Here is a 26,384-nt window from a genome sequence, read left to right as displayed (position 1 = left end):
TAACGGTATTAGACTTTTAAACTTAAACTTGGATCAGTGAACACAACGTGCCATTGGAACACAGGAGTGATGGGAGTGATAAAGGGCCATTGGAACACAGGAGTGATGGGAGTGATAAAGGGCCACTGGAACACAGGAGTGATGGGAGTGATAAAGGGCCATTGGAACACAGGAGTGATGGGAGTGATAAAGGGTCATTGGAAAGCAGGAGTGATGGGAGTGATAAAGGGTCTTTGGAACACAGGAGTGATGGGAGTGATAAAGGGCCATTGGAACACAGCAGTGATGGGAGTGATAAAGGGCCATTGGAACACAGGAGTGATGGGAGTGATAAAGGGTCATTGGAAAGCAGGAGTGATGGGAGTGATAAAGGGTCATTGGAACACAGGAGTGATGGGAGTGATAAAGGGTCATTGGAACCCAGGAGTGATGGGAGTGATAAAGGGCCATTGGAACACAGGAGTGATGGGAGTGATAAAGGGCCATTGGAACACAGGAGTGATGGGAGTGATAAAGGGCCATTGGAACACAGGAGTGATGGGAGTGATAAAGGGTCATTGGAACACAGGAGTGATGGGAGTGATAAAGGGTCTTTGGAACACAGGAGTGATGGGAGTGATAAAGGGCCATTGGAACACAGGAGTGATGGGAGTGATAAAGGGTCATTGGAACACAGGAGTGATGGGAGTGATAAAGGGCCATTGGAACACAGGAGTGATGGGATATTCTACATAGAATCTTCACGATGAGCTAGTAATGTTTCATGAGGGTTACATGTCTGTCTAACGTCAGGTCTATGTCGATATAATACTAGGGGTAGAAGCCTTCTGGAGATGTTGAGGTTTCTGGTGGCCCAGGACCCATAAGGACCTCTATCTTAAAAAATATTCCTTCACCATCACCTCGTCCTCTGACTTTGGTTACATTCTCCTTATTTATTTCTATCCAGAGGCTATAATCTAGATTATAATTCCAAATACTGGCGGGTATTTCCATTGTGATCTAACCTTTGCTTCTTCCAATATATTACCTTCCAAACCAGAGTCGAGTTATATAATTGCAAAGGCGATCTTGTGAAAAGCGCGGGCAGCTTATTCATTTTATCTTGAATTATGGCGCTCAGCTTGTCACCGTTTCCACGGCTAGTTGCCTGACATCGCTATTTCTTGAACGTCTATTACCCTCTGAGCAAACAAATTAGGATCCTTAACGGTATTTGAGCTTCCTTGCCCCAAAAATCAATACAGTTCAGCTATGTGTAACCTGATCAAAAAGAAACCAGATTCTAGAATCTACAAAAATAGTCTAATTACTGGACATTCGAGAGGAAAAAAAAAACCTTTTCCACCCCAGAAGGTTCCATTGATCAATTTTATGTATAAATAGTTATTATTTAGGTTAAAATAGACCATCACATCTAGCTCTCTAGTTAGCGTTATGGACCCTATACAGGACTTTTTTCTTTTTTCCCAACTATACTCAAATTTGGTGGGATTCTTTTCACGTAGTGTTCTCCGAACCCAAGGTAGAAACTCGCGCTTTAGTGAATAAGCCTCCATGATTAATATATCCTTGTTTAAATAGCATGACCGCTAAGCGCAAAAATAGAATTCCATCTTTGATGAATCTAGGCCAGTGTGTCAGCGCGGTTATAAAAGAAATCTGCATTCTGATCTTTGAAAGACTCTCTGAAAGACTGTCTCAGCTGAACGTCGGCTCAGCTGTAACCGCAAAAATTTGGGTTTAATGCTAAGGAAAGTCACGACTGCTGACAAAACAAGACCAGCGACGGTGTTCTAGATCCATTGGGTCAGATATACATTCTGGATACTGACAAAATAAGAAGAATGTAAGTAGAAGAAGGGACGACTGAGGTCTCGGGGGCTTTCGTCACTTTGTCTGTGAATGTGGTTGCATATTATAAGCAGGGGTTGGCACCCACATTGCTCATGGAGGACACTTACTGGGGTTTGTTCTATGGAGCTTCACTAACCTTGCAGAGGACACCGGTGTCAACGGACACTTTGCCTATCCCTGATATTAAACCTGGCCATGTATCATGAAACGGTTGGAAAGGGGAATAGGGAGGACGGGCACGGTCTGGAGCCCTTTCTTGGGTGTAGTTAGCAGTTCCACATATAACCACCAGGGTGACTACATTTACAGATTAACCCCCCACTGTATTCTTTGTGTGCTCCTTCTTTGTGCTTTATATGAGGTCCCTTTGGTGAAAGTGTGTAGGACAGGCCTGGATAGTACGCACTGAGTATATTACTGAGCACTATATTACTGGGCCACTCTGTGGATTTGCCCCTAGGCCTTGATGAAGCCAGCCCTCCCCTGCTAGGTATACATTCAGGGTCAGGCTCAAGACTCTTAGTGTCCTGAACTTTCCCTTTCTCCCTTTATTAACAAATCATTTTATTTGACATGGTTGAACTAAAAAAAATGCCCCCTCTAGCTCAGTACCCCGGATAGCAGCTTTCAGCCCCCTTCCGGAAAGACAGGCTGTATCTGTGACATCATAACATAAATCAGGCCGAGCGTAATTCACCTCGGGCAGCGCGGGGTAATAATCGACTATTACCATATTTCATTTTCTTCTCAACTGAAATCTTTCAAACTGCAAAACAGTAGAAAATGTATTTTACGGAGAATTATTAAGTTTGTTTTCAGCCTCTCTAATGCGATGTATCAAACATAGAATATGATTGCTGGGGGAAAAAAGAACTCTCAATTGCCCTGGAATATATCTCCGACGGAAAGAACCACAAGGAATAGCTGACAAACTTTCCCCAGATGGACACGATGAAAACTTTGGCCAACATTCATTTCTCAGAAAGAGAAGTATTCATGGAATGCAGCACTTTTTGCCTTTTGCTGCACAAAAAAATTGTTTTATTTGTTGCCAAAAGAACGAAACCGTTTAGAATACATCGAGAACAAAGGTTCTAAAATGTGACTTCTTCGAAGCCCAGGGTCATTCAGCATACGGAGCGCTGGCTGCCGTAGACCGTGATCTAGAAGGACATCACCAATCCATCCAGCTCCGAGAAACAAATCTTATTTATTCTAAATAGCAATTATTCTCCATTACTTTCTCAGACGAATGAATTTGACAGATAATGGCCCGATACGATATCATTAGTCTTGTTTTTATTTCTCAAGGGTTGTGTTTCTTAATAACGTGTTGCATGAAGAACGAAAAAAATGTTCCTACAAAAACATTCATCCACTTCTGCAGGAGTAGAAACAAACATCCTGAAATGTCTCGCGCGTGATGACATCATACATATCGTCCTATTCGATTACCTTTACCATAGACCTCATTTTTATACTGTGGAAAAATAATATATTAAATATAATGAAATATAATAATATGTTTCAAATTGTGTCAGTGGGTGGGGTTTAAACGAATGAGGGCAGGGTTATCGATATGCCACGCCCGCTTTATGTTAATATCCAAGTGCACAAGCTCCATTATTGTTATCTATAATCCGTAATAATGCCCGCGGGCGATCGCAGAGTGATATCCAAATAATATTAAATTGTCTTTCTTTGTCACGGCTTTGTTTTTATTACCGTGAAATTCAATAAGCAATTAGAGGGGGGAAAAAATACAAGAATCCATTGATGGGAAAATCGAGCGCCAACGCAATCCATAATATTCTTAAAATGAAGTAAAGCATAAAAACACAATAATTAACTGTTATTATGTAGATGACGTTCTACGTGGCCCCCTGATTGAGCAGGTGCAGGGAAGCGTGATTGGAACACATTCATCGCAGCGTATATCTTCATATATATTTCATTATACAGGAGGGGGGGCTGTGTCCATACATTCAAATGATAAGGGAAGGATAAGGGAAGGATAACCCCCCAGCGCTGTATACAATAATATACCCCCCAGAGCTGTATACAGTAATAACCCATAGAGCTGTATACAGTAATACCCCCCAGCACTGCATACAGTAATGTTCTTTAGCTTGCCCTTTAACTCCCTTTATCTGTAGGCGTGGAGGCGGCCATTGTTGTCGGTCATGTGATATTTTGTTTGACTTCCCTGCTCAAACACCACACTGAGCTGATGCTTTATGCTCATGAAGTCTGTTCCTCTACTTTTATTAGTCAGAGTGTCCGACTGGGTGATTAAGACTGAGCCATTCCATTGTTTACCTCAAGGTATTATGATAAGGAGTCATCTAGATTAAGCTAGGGTAACAGAGCGAGAACTCGCACAAATGGCTGATGTGCAGCTTATTAACTTATGGGCCAAAAAAAACAGAACTGTTTCAAAAACGTGACAATATTTACTTAACATATAACATTTTGGTGAGACTTCTTTAAGGAAACTCTCATGGTCTAAGCCACAGGACATTTTCCTCTGTGGAATAAATTGCTTTGTGCATTGAATGTAATTGGGGGGGGTCTCTTGGAATTCTAACATAACTGAGGTTCTATTTTTCTATTAAAGGGACATATCTGAAATATAAAAAAAATGCAGTCCAGTTAATTTTTTGCCCGGCATGGATATCTCGGCAAACACCGCCCTTCCTTCACTGAGCTCCTCGACTCCTTCACTGCACTCAACTGATTCTGCACGGGAGGCTTAAAATAGCTGTCAATGTCATGTGAGAGATGAAACGTGGAAGTCTGATTTCCTATCTCAGTATGATCTCTCAGACCAAGTTCTTAAATTCAAGGTCCTCAACATTCTATTACTCTCACGGCCTTTTCATTTTAACCTCTTATGCTCTTCTCGTATTTTTTCTTTTTTAAAAAAATAAGCAGACATTTAGCCAGGGACATCTTACTCCCAAAGGGCACTTGCAGGGCCGGACTTGCATGACGAGGCAGCCCTGGCACTTTAAGGCCAGCAGCCGCCTGATAGAATAAGTGCGTCCCATAGCTGCTTATGTATCGTGAGGCTGGGCATATCCAGCTCAGCTGCTGCAGCAAATCTGGTAAGTATGGGGCACCGATGAACAGCGGCCCCCCGGGCATTTGGCTGGTTCACCAGATAGCCAGTCCATGCTGCCCTTCTTCACCTTGGAAGGAATGGCCGTAGACTGGACCAAGCCACCCATCTTTGGGCCATAAGAGGACGATCACACGTGATTCTGGACTTCAACGGTGTCAGGTCGCCAGCTTGGCATAACCCTGATGATGATTAGCTTTGCCCCAAACCCCTATCACTTCTTATAGATTTATGAACGTAGTTTTGTAACTTTGTAGGTTGTAGGACAGGAATAACGACTGTATTCAATGGAATGGACTAAGATCAGATGTCCATCAATGAGTGGCCAGATTGGGAGTCTGGATGCCTTGGCAAGGGTTTCAGTTCAGTAGTGTCTTCCCCTGTAACAGTTCCTTAGCATATATGGGGAGCCTAAACTCATGTCCTCTAAGGGACATCCCGAAATAAGGTGATCAGTTCCAGCTTTTGTTTTAATCTAACCAATCACTGAGAGCAGCTGAGCAGGTTACCCAAGGATGTTCTGTTTATTAATTATACGATAACATACGTGTCCAAATAAGAACATCGCACAGCCGTATTCCGCGTGTAGCCGATGCTGAATGGTGGCGACCAGGAGATCCAACGCCCAACCCAGGGCAGAAGCTCTCAAACAAGATGGACCAGAAGAAAAGCTACAAGCATCTTCATAAAAATCATTTATATGTAAACAGGTTGTCCCACAACCAGGAGAAAATAACATTTTTGGTCAAATGTAATATTTTTTATTGGGCCAACCACGACAAAAGATGCAAAGTTACTAAAGCTTTCAGGACCTCAGAGGTCTCTTCTTTGGATGGAAAGAAAATAGGTGTTGCCTAATAAGACTAATTCTGATTTTTCATTTTTTTTATAATTTTAATCTAAAAGACAGAGAGTCAAAAACCCATTTCAAGTGCGTTAACCTTTTCATTTCCAACTGGTAATGTGCAACCAATGAGATGCATTTATAAAAAGTGAAATCGTTTTATTGCCAGAAAATCATAGATTGGATTTATTTTTAATCTGAAAATAGCAGATGCGAGAACTATTCTATTGAAAGGCACTATTATTAACCCTTTGATTGCTGGGTGGTTTGCAATGCTTTGATGGCAAGACCTTCTGGCACTTAAAGGGTTACAACATTGCACAACATTGTCTGAAGGGGGACCCAAGGAGGCTAGGCGGGGGGGGGGGGCGGACAATGGCATTGTCCCTCTGTGTCTGATCACCTGACCAAGGGACCAACTGCCACCCCACAGCTGCTGGTATTATATATAGCATGCTATCCTCAAAGTCCTGGATGCTGCAGAACCTCTTGTGAACCACATCTGTCAACATGCTTTATAGATCACAAAGCTATATAGCCCTTCTAGACCACGAACTGTGATTGACAGCTCCTGCCTGCCAAGAGGTGCTGCAGGAGCTGTGGGCTTTAAATCCCCCAGGTCTGCTGCCCCCTTCCATGTAACAGTATATTAAAGCACCCTCCCCCATGGCAGCTGGATACTGCCCCCATACCCCTTGCAGTCTGCTTTCAGTGATCTGCTAATCTCCAGCTGGACCCACAGACTTTATTCTCTTCTGTACAGAACACACAAAAGTTGCCAAATTCCAGTTTTCTCCCCCAGATCCAAGAATTAGGCTGTTGTTGGATCTGGTGTCAAGCATGCGCTCTGAACAGAGCACGAAATCCAACCCAAAAGGATGAAATAAAGAGTGTGCAAGGCTGGAGGTGCGTGATCCTGCTTCACAGGGATGGCCACGGGGAACACTCAGTTTCGCGTGGGCTGTGGACTTGGTCCTACTTATGACAGCTTCACAAGAGGATAAAATTATCTCTGTGGAACAATGCTAACCTGCGTGGGCTGCAGATCACCGTCTCGAGTGGCAGTGCCTGGGATACACAGTGTGGAGACAGATCCACTTGACAAGTCAACATTCCACGATCTGCCAGAGCTTCAGATCTGCACAGGATCCCGTGGGGTGCCTTATTTTGCCTGCCTGGGGGAACTGGATACATCAATTTTAGGAGAAAAATAAAAGGAACCCCAAGCCAATCATTTTGGATTTTTAAATAGATGTTTTTGGACACGAGTGGGATCCCCTTTCGTTCGGAGCAGGTAATTATAACAATACAGCTGTGTGTGTGTGTCGTGGGGTGACACTAGATTTGTGCACAAAAGGAGATGGGATCGAGTCACACAAAGGAGGGCAGATCCCACTCTGATCACCCCCTGATCAGGCAGGGAACCCCATCAATCTGGGGTGTCTGCCGTAATCAGAGCCGTGGGGGTGACACGCAGGATTTGGAGTTTTAATGGAATTTGATAGAATAAAAGAACTTTGTGTTTCTGCGCGTTATTAGCGGGCTTTGTTCTCTTTGTCGGGGGTTATGTAACAGGGGAGGTGGGAGGATGGATATCGGTCGCTGTATGATTCGTGTAAAACCCGCTGCAAGCAAAAAGCACTTCTTTTGTCTTTAAAAGAGTGAAACTGGGAAACACGCGTGAAAATCATATCTCTTGTGACCGTGTTTTGTTTTTTTCATGCTCTGATGCCCACGTGTTTACCATTTAATAGCCACGGTTTCGGGTTGTTAACAGATGACCCCTGTGTAAGGGAGAAGATTACCGATCGTGGTCCCACGGAATCCCCCCACGCAGCTTTGCACTCGTGTTACAATGTAGCAAGGAATTAGGGGCAGAGTGACCCGAGGACACTGGTGGCGTGTGACTATGTATATACACATATCATAGGCAGATCTGTACATACATACATTCATGCATACACACATATACATATACACACATACATACACACATATACTCACATACATACACACATATACATATACACACATACATACACACATATACTCACATACATACACACATATACATATACTCACATACATACACACATATACATATACTCACATACATACACACATATACATATACACACATACATACACACATATACTCACATACATACACACATATACATATACTCACATACATACACACATATACATATACACACATACATACACACATATACATATACACACATACACACACACATATACATATACTCACATACATACACACATACATATACACACATACATACACACATATACATATACTCACATACATACACACATATACATATACTCACATACATACACACATATACATATACACACATACATACACACATATACATATACTCACATACATACACACATATACATATACTCACATACATACACACATATACATATACACACATACATACACACATATACATATACACACATACATACACACATATACATATACACACATACATACACACATATACATATACACACATACATACACACATATACATATACACACATACATACACACATATACATATACACACATACATACACACATATACATATACTCACATACATACACACATATACATATACACACATACATACACACATATACATATACTCACATACATACACACATATACACACATACATACACACATATACATATACACACATACATACACACATATACATATACACACATACATACACACATATACATATACACACATACATACACACATATACATATACACACATACATACACACATATACATATACTCACATACATACACACATATACATATACACACATACATACACACATATACATATACTCACATACATACACACATATACATATACTCACATACATACACACATATACATATACACACATACATACACACATATACATATACACACATACATACACACATATACATATACATATACATATACACACATATACATATACTCACATACATACACACATATACATATACATATACACACATACATACACACATATACATATACACACATACATACACACATATACATATACACACATACATACACACATATACATATACACACATACATACACACATATACATATACACACATACATACACACATATACATATACTCACATACATACACACATATACATATACTCACATACATACACACATATACATATACACACATACATACACACATATACATATACACACATACATACACACATATACATATACATATACATATACACACATATACTCACATACATACACACATATACATATACATATACACACATACATGTATATTGTGCATAGGGTCTAGAACGCAGGAGCCACGCAAAACATGGCTATTCGTGGAGAAATATGGCAATTATGGACCCCCATCCCCACCTATTGTTAAAAGATTATAAGTACCCTCACCCCCACTTCTCAAAGATTATGGACCCCCCTCTCATCCCCATTTATTCTTAGAGGATTATTAATCCTCTTTATCCCCACTTTTTATAGGATTATGGTTCCCCCCATCCCCATTTCTTATAAAACTATGTACCCCCCATCCCCACTTCTTCATATAAGATAACTGACCCCTCTCATCCCCACATCTTTTAAGAAAATGCCCCCATCCCCACATTCAAAGATTGTTGACTTTCCATATCTTCACTTCTCAGATTATGGATCCCTCTCATCCCACTTCTTGTATCCCCATGGTGTGTGATATGTAGAATAAAGTTAATGAGTGGGGTATGTGGGATATGTGGGATTTGTTCTCCTCTGTGCCTCGCATATGATTTAGAATCTAAATGTCCTTTTAATTACAAGATGCACATTTGAGATGATTGAAGCTTCTCCCTTGTAGTCAGATATAGCTGATGTGTTTGAACTTTGGAGACCCCTCCAATGAAAGACACAATATTTGGAGAAGTCATTAAAGTGTAGCAGAACAAAGCCCCTCCATTATCGTGAGATGAGAAGAAACCCAGAAAACTGCTTATCTTTTTGTTTGGAACATAGCAGCATCTAGGAAGAAAATGTGTTTTTGTTTTTTATTTTAAAAATAGCAATAACAATGGAATTGTTATTCTTCGGGGCAAACACAGGGTCATTCTTAGCAAGGTTTGTTTGCATAAACTGCTTTTCCATAATAACCATAAATGTTACATTTTCCAAGTGTTTTCATGTAGCTCAGAAATCATTCCCAAATAGATGCACAGAATTTGGCTATTTAATCTATCTATCTATCTATCTATCATCTATCTATCTATCTATCTATCATCTATCTAGCTATACATATTTACTATATTTTAAGTATGTACTATACAGCCCCACAATATATACACAAATAGTGAGATATATATATATATATAGGTATTTGCAGTGAGTACCAATATTCATTATTGGCAGACCTGCTAAGGTTACCTGGTGCCATTAGGTGGCGCTATTCTATAACCCGCTTTCTATACTCTTTGTACAATACTATCTGTGTTTCATCGCCCGCAAAAACACATGCTCTGCACACCCCAATGCAATATAAATTGTTTTATTAATTACTATTTACCTATGTTATACCATGAGTAAGCTTATGTGAATAAAGCCAGGTTTTTTGATTGCATTGGAGTGTGCAGAGCGTTTGATTTTTGTTGTCTTGTCTTTTGGGATCTTCAATCCGGTTCCTCATGCTCGTCCTATAGATTTAATTATCATTTTACAGTTGTTGAGCCAACATGGATGGGAGGCCTGTGTTGACACATGTGTCCAAGTTCTCTGAACTCTCTCAAAGTTGCCAAGGTCAGGGGACCTGGTGAGATTCCACCAGAGGAGCAGAGTTGTCCCTTCTAATTTAGGAGCCAGTGACTTAAATTAACATTTTCATCTGTAGGCCATTCTTGGGCCAACGCAGCCATTTTTGAAGTACACAAGAAAAGTTTCTCAATAAATACTGTCCAACTGTCCATTACACATAAATTCCACTTATTATACCTGCAGTGCGCATGTGCAGATACCTGGTCAAGAGAGAGCTGTCAGGTGAGGAACTAAGCGGGGAACTAATTCAGATGCACGGTGGCGTAAACAGTTTGGTTATCCAGTCCACAAAAGAAATTGAATGTGACTATTCCTTTAAAAAAATAAAAATGGCGCAGGATGAGAAAGGTAGATGAATTAGGATAGAAGTTCCAGCCATAGCAGTGCGGATAAAGTCTTTAAGTCACTCTCGATAAGAATACCATGACAAGGTCAGAAGAATAGAACATCATTGAGGACATTCTGTGCTACGAAAGTCAAACAAATTGAGTCTACAGGGCAAGGGGAGAGGCCACGAGATTAGAAATCATACGAACGATCAAAGTCAGGTGAAAGGATCCTTCCTTTGAGTTATATTTATAGTTCTTGTGTTAGAAGATCTCCGAGCTTGTCATTCCCAACCCTCCATCCTCACCCTTGAAATATTCAGCAAAGTCCGTACAATGAAAGCAGAGATTTCCTGTTCTAGATAAGCAGAAAGTGGAATCTGAAGTGACAAGGAGACACTGGTGATTAGAGGAGTTTGAAAAAGTAGATGTAGCGGGACATTCCGCGGTTATATAAGGAAGACACCAGTCATTTGAGTTTACCAGCTGTGTTACTTTGGAAAGAAGGTTCCTCGGCATCAAGTGGGACACCCTTATTTATCTGCTCATAAGACAGGTTTATATGATCTCTGTAAATGGACAGACTGGGTGAGCTAAAGTAATTAAAAAGCAATCCTCCTATGGATTACCAATATAACATGAGATAAATACACAGAATGACTCCCAAAGTCTTAACCCCTGAGAGTTGGATCCTCAATAATTCTTGAAGACTGAACTAGCTGCAAAGTCAGAAAAGTCAGAGCCTTCTGTGCCACGGCCGGGAGTCTGCAGGACAGGTCATAGCCGGAAGCATAGAACCATGTATGAAGACCAGATCGACCAATGGTGCGCCAATGAGATCCTTTTCGTTGCAAATCTATCTGGATCACAAGCTACTTAAGATGCAAACATAAATGGCCCAAACTCACCAATTGGCAGATATGTCTCTTCAATCCCGTGTCAAATGTCCAATAAAACATAGGAGGATATTGATTTTTGGCTATTGATATATTGCCTACACAGCGGATAATATAATATATGCTATATCATTAGTTATTACTGGGAAATGAGATTAATGTTGCCATATGGATCACTTGGAAGGCATTGATGAATGAATCCCGGTGTAATTTAAAGCCCTGTGTTAGTTTATTGCTCTTTTGGTGAGTTAGCATCGCATTGGATACTCCCCAAAATATCTTACGGTGCATTTATTTTCATAGCCAGACCTTCCTGAGCCGATATTGTATTTGGTGAGAACATTTACAGCAAGAGATGAGCTTAATGAATGTCACATCGGATTTTGTTGGCATGCATGGGTGGTTTTCCGATTCCGTGAAATCAGCACTGTGGGGTCACGGAGGCGTAAAAAACCACTCACTACAGTTTAAGCGGCCAGCAGAGCCGCGATCATTCAAAAAAAATACATGGTTTATTACCCCTTTGATAATAAATTGTGTAATTAAGTCATCTCACCTGGGTATATGCAGGTGAGTTTCAACTTGACTTAACTATGTATTATAGGTAGCCTCCCAAACCAAGTTTTAAAGAGTTAAATTGGCCCTCCGTTGGTTTAGCTCTATGGTCACTCTCCAACATGTCCTAAGACGTCTTAGTGTAAGATCTGCGCTTTGTGCCGGCTACTCTATGTACTCTTTGGTCAACGAAAAAAATGTTTAATTCTGTATTTTTGCCCAAAAAGGCATTTTTATTACTTATTATGAAATTGTAGTCTCTACAATCCTCTCCAGGACTCTAATTTTGGTCAAATGATGTTATCGTTAATTATTCAAAAGAATGAGGTCAGCGTGGGCTTTTATACAACTCAACCCTTGGTAGATGACGCCAGACATCAAAAAACGGAAGTACTTTAGAAACATCATACATTTATCAAACTCAGATCATTCATTTGCCGTTAATTACTCTATTTGCCCAAAAACAGAGCTTTTCTGTCAGCCACTCAAGCTGAGTCCACAAGTACATCACAGAAACACTTGGCTGTGTACCGTAAATAAATGCTTGGTTCCTGGCACAAGGAACCTCTTCCATCCCACTATGATTTATGCCACCCAACTATTAAGATTTCATATGCGGTTTGAATTAGTAACATTGGTCGAAAACACATTATTCTCACTTATTTGAAAATGCTCGCAAATGAAGACAGTCGTCGAAGGATATTTCTTGGAGAGAACGGATTGACCAGTCTCTAATTTGCGATGTTTCGGAAATGAGGACAGTTTGGGCTGAAGAGAGGCTCCTCAAAAACGTCCAAAGACCACATGAGTTATTAAGGGACTTCCAGAGAGACAGCAGCTGGCGGTCTATTGCCCGAACCTGTACATAATGGGTTAACACGTGGGTTAGCCATTTCCATAGATACAAATATGACATATTCACCTGCAATAAAGCAGAAATATCTTCTAAATCTGGCGCGGTGTGGGTGGAGGTTGTGACTATACCGCTGTATCATGAACATGTCCAATAATACATTAACCAGAAGAATCCAATTATTCTTCTTTTCAGGGATGATATCTCTAACCTGCTCAGAATAATTGCATTATTTATGATCCGGTTCTGGTGTGGAGGGAACGAAATTGCAATCTGGTTTTTTTGTTGAGAGCCGAATACATTTTAAGGGTGAAATATGCTAAACGAAGCAAGCTGCTTACTACCAAATTGCTATGCATTGCTAAGAAAACAATCAGACAAAACCGTGGTTCCACACGCGAGCACGAAACAGCGCACAGCGTGGAAGCATTCAGGCATTGTGCTACCATCACATAGGGAAAATTGGGTATTTGCCCAGGACTGCTGTGGAAATCACAGTCATATCCCGGCTTAAAAAATACATTTTATAGAGGTGTGGAAGCCGACCATAGCAAGCATAACGCGAGGGCTCAGCCTGGTTTGTAGAACCCACGCGTGAGATGAGATGATGTCCTCCAGATCCACAGATCCTCCACCGTGCGGCTTAGCTCCACACATCTCCCGTTTGACGACCCGAATTCAAATCCTAAAAAATAAAACACAGGCATAAATGTGACTGGCCCCTTGAGTTTCGGAACAGGTACAAAAAAAAACCCCCAAAAGAACTCATCAGTTCGTGGTCCAAGTTGAAAGAACTACAAGTTCAACTTGTAGTTGGGTCCCGCCACCTCAACTCCCACATTAATGGTTAGGATTAAAAGACAAAAACAGCTCCATGCCTTTTAATCAAATGCACTCTTCCTCTAAAAATAACCAAAAAAAGAGTAGAACATTGGAAAGGGGTCAATAAAACCCCCATTCGTCTTAGGGGCCAAATATTTCCAACTGTGATTAACTTCTAACAAGTGAACCGGGTCACTCTCCATTCTTTAGCAGCTAATAGAGTATTATTCATGTGAATGATTACAAAGTATCAAAAAGGCTGCTACGCTCAAAAAACCGCTTTATTAGTAAATCAGCACACATGTTTTGGGGAAACATTTTGGGGGAAAAGCGTTGTCCAATGAATATTTTTATAGACTTGCTTGTTTATCGTAGCTATTGACCATCCGCTGGTATACCGGCTTATCTGCTTACTGTCCTCGCTCTAAATATAACATTCTGTTCTCCCAACTCTTTGCTGTAATTTTTCCATTACAAAACTCATCTTAGCCGTACGAATTCCATTCCGTGTGTTCCGTGTTCTTTTTCCATGTGCTCCTTGTCTACATTCTCTAGAAAGTCCAATTGCTTTTTAATAGTCAGGGCTGATTTTTCCATTGAAGTAAACATTTCATGAAATTGGATGAAGTTTCCTCTAACATCATCATACTTTCTAACTTTCCATATAGACAAAGATGGACATTTTGGTTGAGGTGGTGCAGTTGGTGGGGTGGCTATGATGCAGGGCTGAGGATGGGGGTGGGGGGTAAGGTTGGGTGTTGGTGGCCTCTATACCCACCTGGGGTTATTATTTATTACCCCTAACCGTGTGGAGGAAGAGGAAATACACGGTACACGGACATCAGTGTCCTTCAGAAGGCTTGTTGAACTCTTTGAGGCTCTTGGCGACATGTCAATTGCAAAGCCTGTTGCTGTTAGCACCCCTAGGAGAGGCATTTACCTACTTACCCTGCCTCACAGGGTGAGTAGTTATTTCACCCCAGTCAGCAGTAGGGGAACACATAGAAATCCCAAATCTCCTTTCCTTCATTCTACCCGAAGAGTAATTTAGCAGCATGAACATAAACATCAGAATCAATCAGACACCGGCGTGTAATTAAACAGTAAGCCTAACGCCAGCGTGACTGCAGGTTGTAAATCCAATCATCCCTCCCGTACTAGATGGAAATGAATGTATTTTCTTTGCCGCTTACTGTTTTATTAGGTTAATGGGATTCATATTCGGTGCCCACACAACAGAAAGATTAGAACTGTGTTAAAGCCCCAACGTGGAAGCTCTTTATTAATTATCTTATCTTAGAAGCATTAAAAACCTGGAATAAAATAGTGTTGGAAACAAATCTTGGTCCAAAGCAAGGAAACAATCTAATAAGAGGAAAAAAAGAAACATCTCTATGTAATGTCCTACTGTGCGGTGGGACTGGACTGGGATTTCTGCAGGGCTCCTTCCTATGTTCTGTATGGAGGTAAACTCATAGTTGTGTTGTCTTTACAGGTTTTCAATGGATCTTGGAACAGACAACATGGATCTAATCTTAGTTTCACAACTATGCTTTTGTTAGGCTAATTTTTGGGGCCAGAAGATGCATTTACATTTTCTGTTTGTCTTCACCACTGATCCACAACGCTCTACTTTCGATGGTGCCTTTATTCAACACCATGAATGATGAGGACAGACTGCACAACAACGCTGTCGCCTGGTTAATATGTGCAGGGGTATCACTCTTGGCAAATACATGGGGGATACTCAGTGTGAGTGCCAAACAAAAGAAATGGAAGCCCCTGGAGTTTTTAATTTGCACCTTGGCTGGAACTCACATCCTTAACGTCACCATCCCTGTCACCATCTATTCTGTGGTCCAACTCCGCAAGCGCCACTCGGACTACGAGTGGAATGAAGGACTCTGTAAAGTGTTTGTGTCGACTTTTTACACCCTAAGTCTGGTGACCTGTTTTTCGGTCACTTCTCTATCATATCATCGGATGTGGATGGTCCGCTGGCCAGTAAATTACAGGTACGTCCGTACTGAAAAGCTTTTATTATTTACAAATCCATTAGCCCCCTCCCCCCCCCAAAAAAAAAGAAAGAAGAAAGAATAGGGAATTATTTAGCTTGAGTATTGTTTCATGTTACTCAAAGTGGAAATTTAAGATTATTGGAATATGGGCAGAAATATTCTTTGTTATTGATTGTTCCGTGTTAGTAGTAACGGTAGAACCGAGCTATCAATGTTTTGTATGTTACAACAAAAGACTTATTAATAGGCCAGGCTATAAATAGTCGCAGCAATAAATTGTCATTCAAAGCAGAGAGCTCTATGTTTATTTATGAGATGTAGAGACATAAAAAGCTCATATTGTTCCCCTGACCTTCAGCTCCGGAATAAATTCACGGCTTCGGATCTGGACATTTGTCTCCTTGGAATAATTTGGAAACAGACCAAACATTGTCACGTTCTAGGTCATATTTTAATGTTAAAGGGGATCAATAATTAAAATCCACATATATTCTAAATTAAATTAAAATCTATATTATTGAATTTACAAATTGCTTGACTTGTTTAGGTATCTCTACTAGACTCGTTCATTCGGATTCGTACAAGTTTTGTTAAGTTCGTTAATTGCTAAAAACGTACAAAAAGAAACGAAAACGAAGGAGAAAGCTTTGAATTTTCATTTACCATTGGTTGGTTTCTTCTCACGCTCTCTCAATATCTCCCCACCAACTGCCTCCGTGTCTCTGCTTCAAATTTTGTTACCTGCCCTTTTGGTTCAGACGAAATTCGGAGGGCTTAAAACGAAATTCATTGTCACTCACTCTTTGCCAATCTCACTCACACTCTCAACTTCTCCCTGCCTTCTCCGACAATCACTTCTCCGCTGCCCCATCTCCTGCTTCTCCGTTGCTCCACCTGCAATATTCTCACCTCTTCAGAGGATTTCCACCACAGGACCTCTTCCCACACCACATGGACAACCTCTTCCCCATAACTCCGATCAGGGGAGAGGTTGTCCCTGTGGTACGTTCAAAGGGTTTGCCCTGTTGCGGAAATACTCGGAAGTACCCAAGGGGTGGGAACAGCAGAAAAGGAGATAGAGCAGCGGAGAAAAAGAAGTGGTTGTTGGAAAAGGTAGGGAGACGTGGAGAGAGAGAATGAGATTGACAACAAATTTCGTTTTAAGCCCTCTGAATATCGTCTGAACCAAAGGGGTAGGTAACAAAATGTGTTTGTCTGACAATTAATGGCCCAAAATGGAAATGAAAAAGAGCTCCAAATAATTTTTGCTCCATGTGCAGTCTAATCTGTACTGTGTATACTACTAAGCCGAGATCTTGAGATGAAATGGTACACAAAAGAAATTTCTTTGGAAGATATATAATATATATAAGTTATATCTTCACCAAAAACATAGGCGTAACCCTTCACAAATATCTGGCGTCTCGCTTTTTCTTTGATGGGAGACGATTACTGTAATTTCTTTGAGTAAGTCATAGAGAAAAAGTTCCAAAGATTCTTCAAAGACATCTTCACATTTTACAGTTGATGAATGACTTTATAGAGTATATATAATGCTTGGTGAATGAATGAATGTTGAAATATGTCATTCAAATGCATTTATTTCCATAGGCTGAGCAACACAAAGAAACAAGCAGTGCACACTGTGATGGGAATATGGATGGTATCATTCATACTTTCGACCTTGCCCGCTGTCGGGTGGCATGACACGACTGAAAGATTTTATTCCCGGGACTGCCGCTTCATTGTTACCGAAATTGGACTCGGGTTTGGAGTGTGCTTTCTTCTTTTGATCAGCGGCAGTGTGGTCATGGGGGTGGTTTGCATAGCAATTACACTTTTTCAGACATTTTCTATCCAAACTGGGCAAAACGTTGATAAACATAAATTCAACGTGCCTACTATTGTGGTGGAGGATGCTCATGGGAAAAGAAGATCGTCCATTGATGGATCCGAACCTATTAAGACTTCACTTCAAATAACCTATCTGATATCGGGGATTGTATTTATATATGACTTCTTGATGGGCTTTCCAATTCTGGTAAGTGATTTCTATCTTCCATGGAGAAATACTCTAACTAGATAAATATCTTGTCATTAAATGGTGACAAAAGAAATATGTTCTTGATAATGTCTTTTATGAAAAGCGCAGGAAGGTCTCTACCATGCTTTCCTTCCGCAGTCCAGTATGTCGGCCATTATGCTTAGTTACGCCTAATTAGATTGAAACGTTGATATTCTTTACAGAGAAATGGATTCACCCAATCTATTCAGATAATTCTTTACCACAGAGGGAACTTGGGTCCATCTATGTCATCCATGATGAAGGGAGTTTAACTGGTGGACGCTAAAACCTGGGTCCACAAAGAGCTATGGAGTGGCCATAAGATCTCCCCATTTGCCTCCTATGGTGTCCTTTTCCGCCTCTATTGTGTCTCCTGTTTTCTAAGCTACATCCCCTCTGTCTTCTGTTTGCCAACCTTCTTTCCTCCTTCTTGCTTTTGTTTTTGTCCTCAATCTCTTTCCTGTCTCTCATCTCCTTATGTTTCTACATCTCGGTTCCCTGACTCCTCTTATATCAATGTATTTATCGTTTACAAAATACATAAACATCTCATTTTTGAGTTTGCTTGACCTATGCGGTATGCATTTTTACTGTATTCACACTTAAAACCAGTGAAATTCAGAATCTTTCTTTATGACGATATGCTCATCCTTTTGATGGTTCTGTTGCTGATGATATTTTTTTTGTTCATATACGTTAAACATGAAATTGGAAATAAATCCCTCTTCTGTGTGGAAATTTTAAGTTCTTCTGCCTTTTTGTTTGTTTTTTATTCCTGTTTTTTTGCTCTCAATCTTAAATTATTTGTAAGGTTTAGATTCTTGTTCTAGCTCAGTTCATTCGATATGTCCTAAGCTGACATTTCCACTTGAATTATACATTAGTTCCTACAGTTTAAGATGAGCCTCCAAGTTTATATCCAGATCAGTTAGCCTGGAATGAAGACTACTGTGCAGGCCAGGCGTTGGTTACAGAAGCTTCCATCCAGGAGGAATTGATACTTTGTCTCCTTAGAAGAGACTGGCGGGTCTGGCATTGACTACACAACTGAAATAAGTTTATTAATCAATCCTTGTAATTACAGTGTAAGTGTAAGCATCATATATGTGGCCTCCATGATGTTGGCCCAGATTGAAGTGTAAGCATCATATATGTGGCCTCCATGATGTTTGGCCAGATAGAAGTGTAAGCATCATATATGTGGCCTCCGTGATGTTTTTTGCCAGATAGAAGTATAAGCATCATATATGTGGCCTTCATGATGTTTGGCCAGATAGAAGTGTAAGCATCATATATGTGGCCTCCATGATGTTGGCCCAGATAGAAGTATAAGCGTCATATATGTGGCCTTCGTGATGTTTGGCCAGATAGAAGTGAAAGCATCATATATGTGGCCTTCGTGATGTTGGTCCAGATAGAAGTATAAGCATCATATATGTGGCCTCCATGATGTTTGGCCAGATAGAAGTGTAAGCATCATATATGTGGCCTCCATGATGTTGGCCCAGATAGAAGTGTAAGCATCATATATGTGGCCTCCATGATGTTTGGCCAGATAGAAGTGAAAGCATCATATATGTGGCCTCCATGATGTTGGGCCAGATAGAAGTATAAGCATCATATATGTGGCCTCCATGATGTTTGGCCAGATAGAAGTGTAAGCATCATATTTGTGGCCCCCATGATGTTTGGCCAGATAGAAGTATAAGCATCATATATGTGGCCTCCATGATGTTTGGCCAGCTAGAAGTGTAAGCATCATATATGTGGCCTCCATGATGTTTGGCCAGATGAGACCCTTTGGCTCTTCACCTGTTTTCTAGATAATATTGCATAATTTTAAGAGGTTAGCCAACACAACTATACAGTTTTGGCTTAGACGTACAAATAATAGATGCTTTTAGCTGTCAGAGTAAAGGTTTTATTCAGCAGTAGTACTTACATACACGGACTGGATATTCAGGGGTTAAAGAACTATTCTGCCATTTCATTTGAAGAAAAAAATAATAATACTCAGCTTTGTGGATAGCTCTGCCTGATTATGTCATTTTATTCTGGTAATAAACGCTGCGTCCCCCATTCTCGTGATTAAAGTGGAATTTATTTGTTCAAGAGAAACCTCTTGGATCTTTTGTCATTGCACGTCTCGGATCTGTTCTAATAAATTAATTAATTACAGTATTTCTTTGGGTTCCTTATAAGATGAGTTTAATGAGAAATTAATTAAGACGCGGCGTATGTGCATTTACTGTTCCTTGTGATGTTTTGAACTGTTAAACACATGCGCCCCTGCGTCTTCTCTCGTGATTATCTTATGTGATAATGAGTAGGAAATAATCATTATTATGAAATAATGGGATTTTAATAGTTAATACTAGCTTTTTATGTGAAAACGGTTACAGTCCTGGGTATGTTTTAATGTCTTCTCCAATATGTATTCATGCAGAGGTAGGAGAAAAATTTCACAGAAACAGCATTTATGCCCCAAAAAACACAATTTGAGTCATTATTTCTTTTATTTGTGTTGCGATATTTAGGTCATGTGATAAAACAATGACATCAGTAAGCCGCCACTGTGCGCTGTGACATCAATGAGCGTATATTCAGTTTCCGCACTACTTTTGCAAGCAAATGCATTCCCACTGGGAAAAAGTTGCAAAATAATATAATTCAATATTCCAAGGAGCTTCCACGGGAGTAAAATATCTTTTTTGGCCACATCTACAATTGGGTTTGATGCTCAAAAACCGTTGTGGATCGCGCAGCAGGCCCGGATTGGCCATCTGGCACAAAAAACGTAGGGTGCAGTCCATCCCTTGGCCATACTTCTTATTCCATCTTTCTGCTTTCATGTATAGGATTCCCCGGTTGCTTGGTCTATGCTAGTAGTCCCTTACAAAAAATTACTGCAGTTTTACTGCATTTGTACTTCACTGTACTGCAGTTTTACTGCACATTTACTGCACTTTTTTTTTATATTGCAAACCTGCAGTTGTACTTCAATGTACTGCAGCTTTATTGCATTTGTACTTCCGTACAAAAATAACTGCAGTAAAACTGCAGTACAGTGAAGTACAAATGCAGTAAAACTGCAGTAAATGTGCAGTAATACTGCAGTAAAAGTGCAGTATTGCAGTTTTTTCATGTCCAAAAAATAGCAGTATTACTTCAAAAAAACTGCAGTAATTTTTTCGTAAGGGGTGGGCTTGCATTGGACTCAGGAGGTAGCCGCAACTTGGGCTGGCCTGATTTGGAGAATTTGGGCCACTGTTTCTTTTTTAGTCTCTGAGCCGTACGCGCAGTTACCAGTATTCCGTCTCTTGCCTTTGGGGCAGAAGGTGGCAATGATATCGATGGGGAGCAAAGTTGCAGTGCCAGGTCACCATATTTCATGTGGCGGAATTATGACTGCAAAAATGTGACAATCTGTACTGCCCAGGGCAAGACCCGGAGGTATTCCTTGGCTGCGTCAGATTCTCCTCCAGCCACTGGAATAAAAACAACCACAAAATATAGCTATTAAGGGAAATAAATGAGTTAACCCTGTATTTGCCACCCTACTCAAACCACTGCCATGTACTCTAGCTGTTTCAGCCTTACTGCCCCAGATCTCCGAGGTTTCCCGAGTGCATCCAAGCAGAACCGAGTGAATAATTAAAGAGCAGCCCCTTAACCCCAGACAGACTACAATTAAATAATGTATTCCTTGATACTTTATGCTTAAACTCGCTAATGAAAGCCGTGCTTTGCATACAATTTAAACTAAAATTAAATAAACCTTTCGCGCGGTAATTTCTGCTTCGGCCTAACCTCCTTTTAATATTCTGGAACACAAAACACACAAGGGACTCATTTAGACGTACAAAAACTGCCATGGCCGGGGCGTACATTGTAAATGTTTATTTTTTTTTAATTAAATTTAATAATAATGTGTGCTTTATCATTGTTAGATTATTTATACTAGTTATTCATCTGTACTTTTTTTGTGCTTTGTCTGTATTTAGAACGCCTGGTTCTGAAATATTAATTAGATCGGACAGGTTTGACTTCACCGCTTTTGTGCATCATTCGTATTTGAGGTGGGGAAAAGGTGGACACGGGGCGTAAACAAGAATATTTGGGAGTTGAGGGGCACATTTTGTGCACTTGGGGGGTTAATGAATCAATGTCCTAGTACTAATGAAGACGTTTGTCACGTCCCAAGCTTTCTATCCAATTCTTCTCAACATTCTTTCAATAAATTGCATCATATATATATATATTTATGTCATAAAAAAGAGCCGGTGTCGTGGATATGTTTTTTAGTCGGATTCTGTGATAAGCATCTTCCGGTCTGGAATTTAAATTTGGCCATATGTGTCCCCCCTGCCAGCCGGCCCTTAGGAATCTTATTATCATCTAAATAATGCACGGGAAATAAATCTATACTTTTCTGAAATAGCCGTGTAAGGGTCTGACGATCTACACTCGCGGGCGCCTGTCACTTTAAATCTTCCCGTCACGGATCGCAGTAATATCCGTGGCGGCTGGGAATTCCCACAGGGGGGGGGAGCGGGAGGAAGTAGCGCGGTTTCAATTAAAGGCCCATGAGTGACAAAATTAGCAGAAGCTATATCAGCATTCCGAAAAATAGCCAGGATAATGAAAATAAGGCTATATTCCATTCTAAAGATGTTAACGCATCATGCGAGATGAAGGAAAAGCAGTATGAACATCATGATCTAAAGCTCTTATCAGCAGTGGTGGCCTCTTCTGTAGACCTCTTTTAATCGTATAATTTATACACAGTTAATTTATATCTATTTTAGGGAGTGATTAATTATAGGTGTAGAATGGTCCTGCGTGTTCTAATTTGGTCTCATGGGACATCCGATACCCAAGGATGTAGCCTTCAACACTGGAACATAAATCATGGCTAAGCTCTACCTTTTGACGTTTCCCAGAACCCTTTGCAGGGGGGAAAATAGCAATCTGTACAGAATACTCTGTTTTCTTGTCGCATTGAGTGGCGATTTTTGTTTGTCGATATCTGCTGATGCTGTAGTAGATAAATAGTAAACTTTGGCATTTTAATAAACTAAAGAAGATTTTCTCACCATATGTTATATGGCGTGATGTAGGCTGGCTTATATGTTAGTTTAGTTCTGGTGATAAGCTTTTGGTACAGCGCTAAGATGACATCATTTTCTTACGTTTGCCTGTTGGAATTAAATAAAAATACGTGAGTATTTGACATAAACTCTACTGAAAGTCCAGCTCAAACTTAGATACTTGCCCTTTCTGTATAAGGAGCTGTGACACTGATGATGTCATGGTATGTGATTCCATGCTTCAATCCAATGTTTTTAGGGATTGCATGACATCATTAGCTTGTTCTGACCGATTGATGCCTCACTAATTGTTGGGATGCATGATGCCCATTTCGCAATTTTTGTTTTGTTAATAATCCAGAGGAATCCATCATGTATAGACGCAATATAAGCAGACATGACATCATATAATGTCAAATACTGGCTCCTCTATTAACCTTGTTGAGGTGTCCCACCTTAAAACTAGTAACATTAACAAAGGCCATGGTCACATTTCTTTAATGTTTGTTTTCTTGCCACACGACCCATGCCATGATTGTTGTGTTCCTTGGCTTGTGTTGTCCTACTCGCCATCTCCAAATCACATCTCTTCATGATGTCTCGGGCCTCTCTCTCAGTCGTCAAACCGTCTCTTTTCTGTTATTGTTCAGGTGTCTACTCTATGTGTAGTGGTGAGACGTTTACATTGATTGAATGCTCTTCTCTTCAAGCCTATCGGTAGGTGTTCTCTCCATGCATGCTTATTTTGACGACCATTTTCCAGCCTGCCATTTTTGTTTACTAGTAATGGAGGAAACGGGTGAATAGCAAGATTATTTATCATTAACGTTATTTGTGGGATTCTATCCCATCATCTTCCAAGTATCCATTGTGTTTGTCCTGGTTATTTATTGTCAAAATAACCTAATGGTCTGTAATGGTATACTCCATAAAACTCAAATAAAACGAGTTCCTTGTTGTTAAAATAGATGCATTTACCCTACAGACAGCTTTAATAAATACGTTTAATTCTGCTAAAAGCTCTGTAGGTGGCTCTCCAGGGCAGAGTGAATTTGTATGTATGTAACGTTACCAAACACTTTTACTTATGGCTGTCTTTAGCGCTAACATTGCCTTTGGTAAACCTCTGCTTGAGGGCTGCCAGTGTCAGATGACAGCGTGGCGGCGTAAACGGAATTTTATTTGTGATCCCAAGGTATCGATATCATATATAGAAAGAGTATTTTATCACCTCAAGGCTGCACTGAATAGGCTTTGATCACTTTTATTCCATTTGGAACTCGTGGAAAAGATGACTCTCTAAACATTCTAGAGCTGGTTGATCCGGTATTCAAGCAAACTGGTCAAAAGTGCCGGGTTTTATCTTAAAAAAAGGTTATTTCTATAATTTGTATTGTTACGTTTGATGGAACTACTGGGGTATTGATTGAACTGTCTGTATTGGTGTGACCAGATGTTTTGGGCGTCCTTGAGGATCATGGAGATCATTGATCATGTTGTCTTCTCCTAGTATTTAATCCTTGGAAGTGTCCCATCGCACCAAACAAAACCTGTCTGAAACCCCATCCTATTAGAGAAAAAGCATTTGATAAATTGCTGCTTACTAATTGTTTTATGGTGTTCTGATTAGTTTTACAAGGTGCCGCAGGTCATTGGGGGTCTTTGGAGCTCCATCTCATTAAACTAGACAATTTGGATTTTATCATTCCATCTTTGTATAGGGTGGGAATCTCTGTTTGATGTCCAAACCAAGGGCTTCTTGAGAAATGCTTTGAGAAACCTTGTCTACAACTCAACATTATAGAGCAAGGGATAATATTTCATGAATTCTGAGGCATATAGCAATGTTTTAAGACTTTTTCCTTCATGGCCACCGGTCACCAGGCAGTAGCAAGAGGTATCATCTGCTTGCAGATTGTGTAACATTGTTAAATGGCGTATGTGTAACCATTGTTGAGTTATGATCAAGAAATATCCAACACTTCATTTGTATAAATCACCAAATGTACCAAAATTGGGTTTGGTCTCTCGGCAGAAATCACATTGGCAGAGACATGGCTGTGGTTCTACATGATATAGCGTTAAATACATTTATAGCCGACCTGTGGACTGTGTGTTAAGGCACCCCCAACACCCTGTGAGTTAATTAACGTTACACGTGTAGAGACAATGGGACGTAGAAGAACACTCATATAGAATCACACGAGAACATGATGGCAATGACGCATAGAACAAATAAAGGACATCGTTTATTAACCCCTTGAGGACTCATCATATAAAGCTAGCACCATTATCACTTTTTTTATTGTCACCTCCACAAATCCCTCTGAGGCATGAACAATATTTCCTTTTCATTCCATATATTCTGTTAATTTGACAATCACTATTTTGGGGTCAATATATATATATGTGTGTGTGTGTGTGTGTGTGTGTGTGTATACATGTTGAGAGATTTTCAGCAGGAATTTCTCACTTGATCTTTTTTTACAGCTGCTTTATTATTTTAAGACTTGTAATAAAAACAAAAGGATTGGAGGTGGCAGCTGGTTCCAAGGTGTTGTTTTCCTCCAGCGGATATGTGATTATTGCTGAGACTGTGTGTGTTATGTTTCCAGAACAGCCCAGATCTATGAAGTCTAGCGGCGCGAGTACATAGCTACTAGGGTCCGAACTATTATTGGGTTGTGGTCTTTGATTATTTAATAAAATAATACTCCAATGATTGGTATATAACATAACTGTTACAATACATTATGTTCTAATGAATTATCCAGGTGACTTTTTCTGTATAAATTGGCCCACCTTCAAAGTGACATCACTTCTTGGCTTTTGGCTTGCCAGTGGGTTGTCTTGTTCTCACAAGTCTTCTCCATACCTGGGAACTTCTCCGAGTAGGCTTTACAAAAAGGGAATAGTAGCTCTGCCTGGAGGCGGGGCTTGATGCACAAATGGGTGGGGCTAACCTCCTTTAGAGGGAGGGTTGTAGGAGGGAAGTGGGCAAGGAGTGGGCATGGCCAAAGACCTGGGGAAGCAGGGCTTCA

The 26,384-nt window shown here is 40.3% G+C and overlaps 1 protein-coding gene across 1 annotated transcript in view; it reads left to right on the top strand.

Moving 5' to 3' along the window:
* The first annotated feature begins 7,074 nt into the window (after nt 1–7,074).
* The window catches only part of GPR153 (G protein-coupled receptor 153), a 27,932-nt gene continuing 8,622 nt past the window's right edge, over nt 7,075–26,384 (top strand). Inside the window, exons 1-3 of the mRNA XM_053452097.1 lie at nt 7,075–7,116; nt 15,666–16,185; nt 17,800–18,229. Coding sequence (XP_053308072.1) covers nt 15,809–16,185; nt 17,800–18,229 — 807 coding nt within the window. The 5' untranslated portion in view covers nt 7,075–7,116; nt 15,666–15,808. The remainder of the gene's footprint in view (nt 7,117–15,665; nt 16,186–17,799; nt 18,230–26,384) is intronic.

This window comes from Spea bombifrons, chromosome 12 (assembly GCF_027358695.1).
Source record: "Spea bombifrons isolate aSpeBom1 chromosome 12, aSpeBom1.2.pri, whole genome shotgun sequence".
Classification (NCBI taxonomy): domain Eukaryota; kingdom Metazoa; phylum Chordata; class Amphibia; order Anura; family Pelobatidae; genus Spea; species Spea bombifrons.
This window is presented reverse-complemented; position numbering and strand designations above follow the sequence as displayed.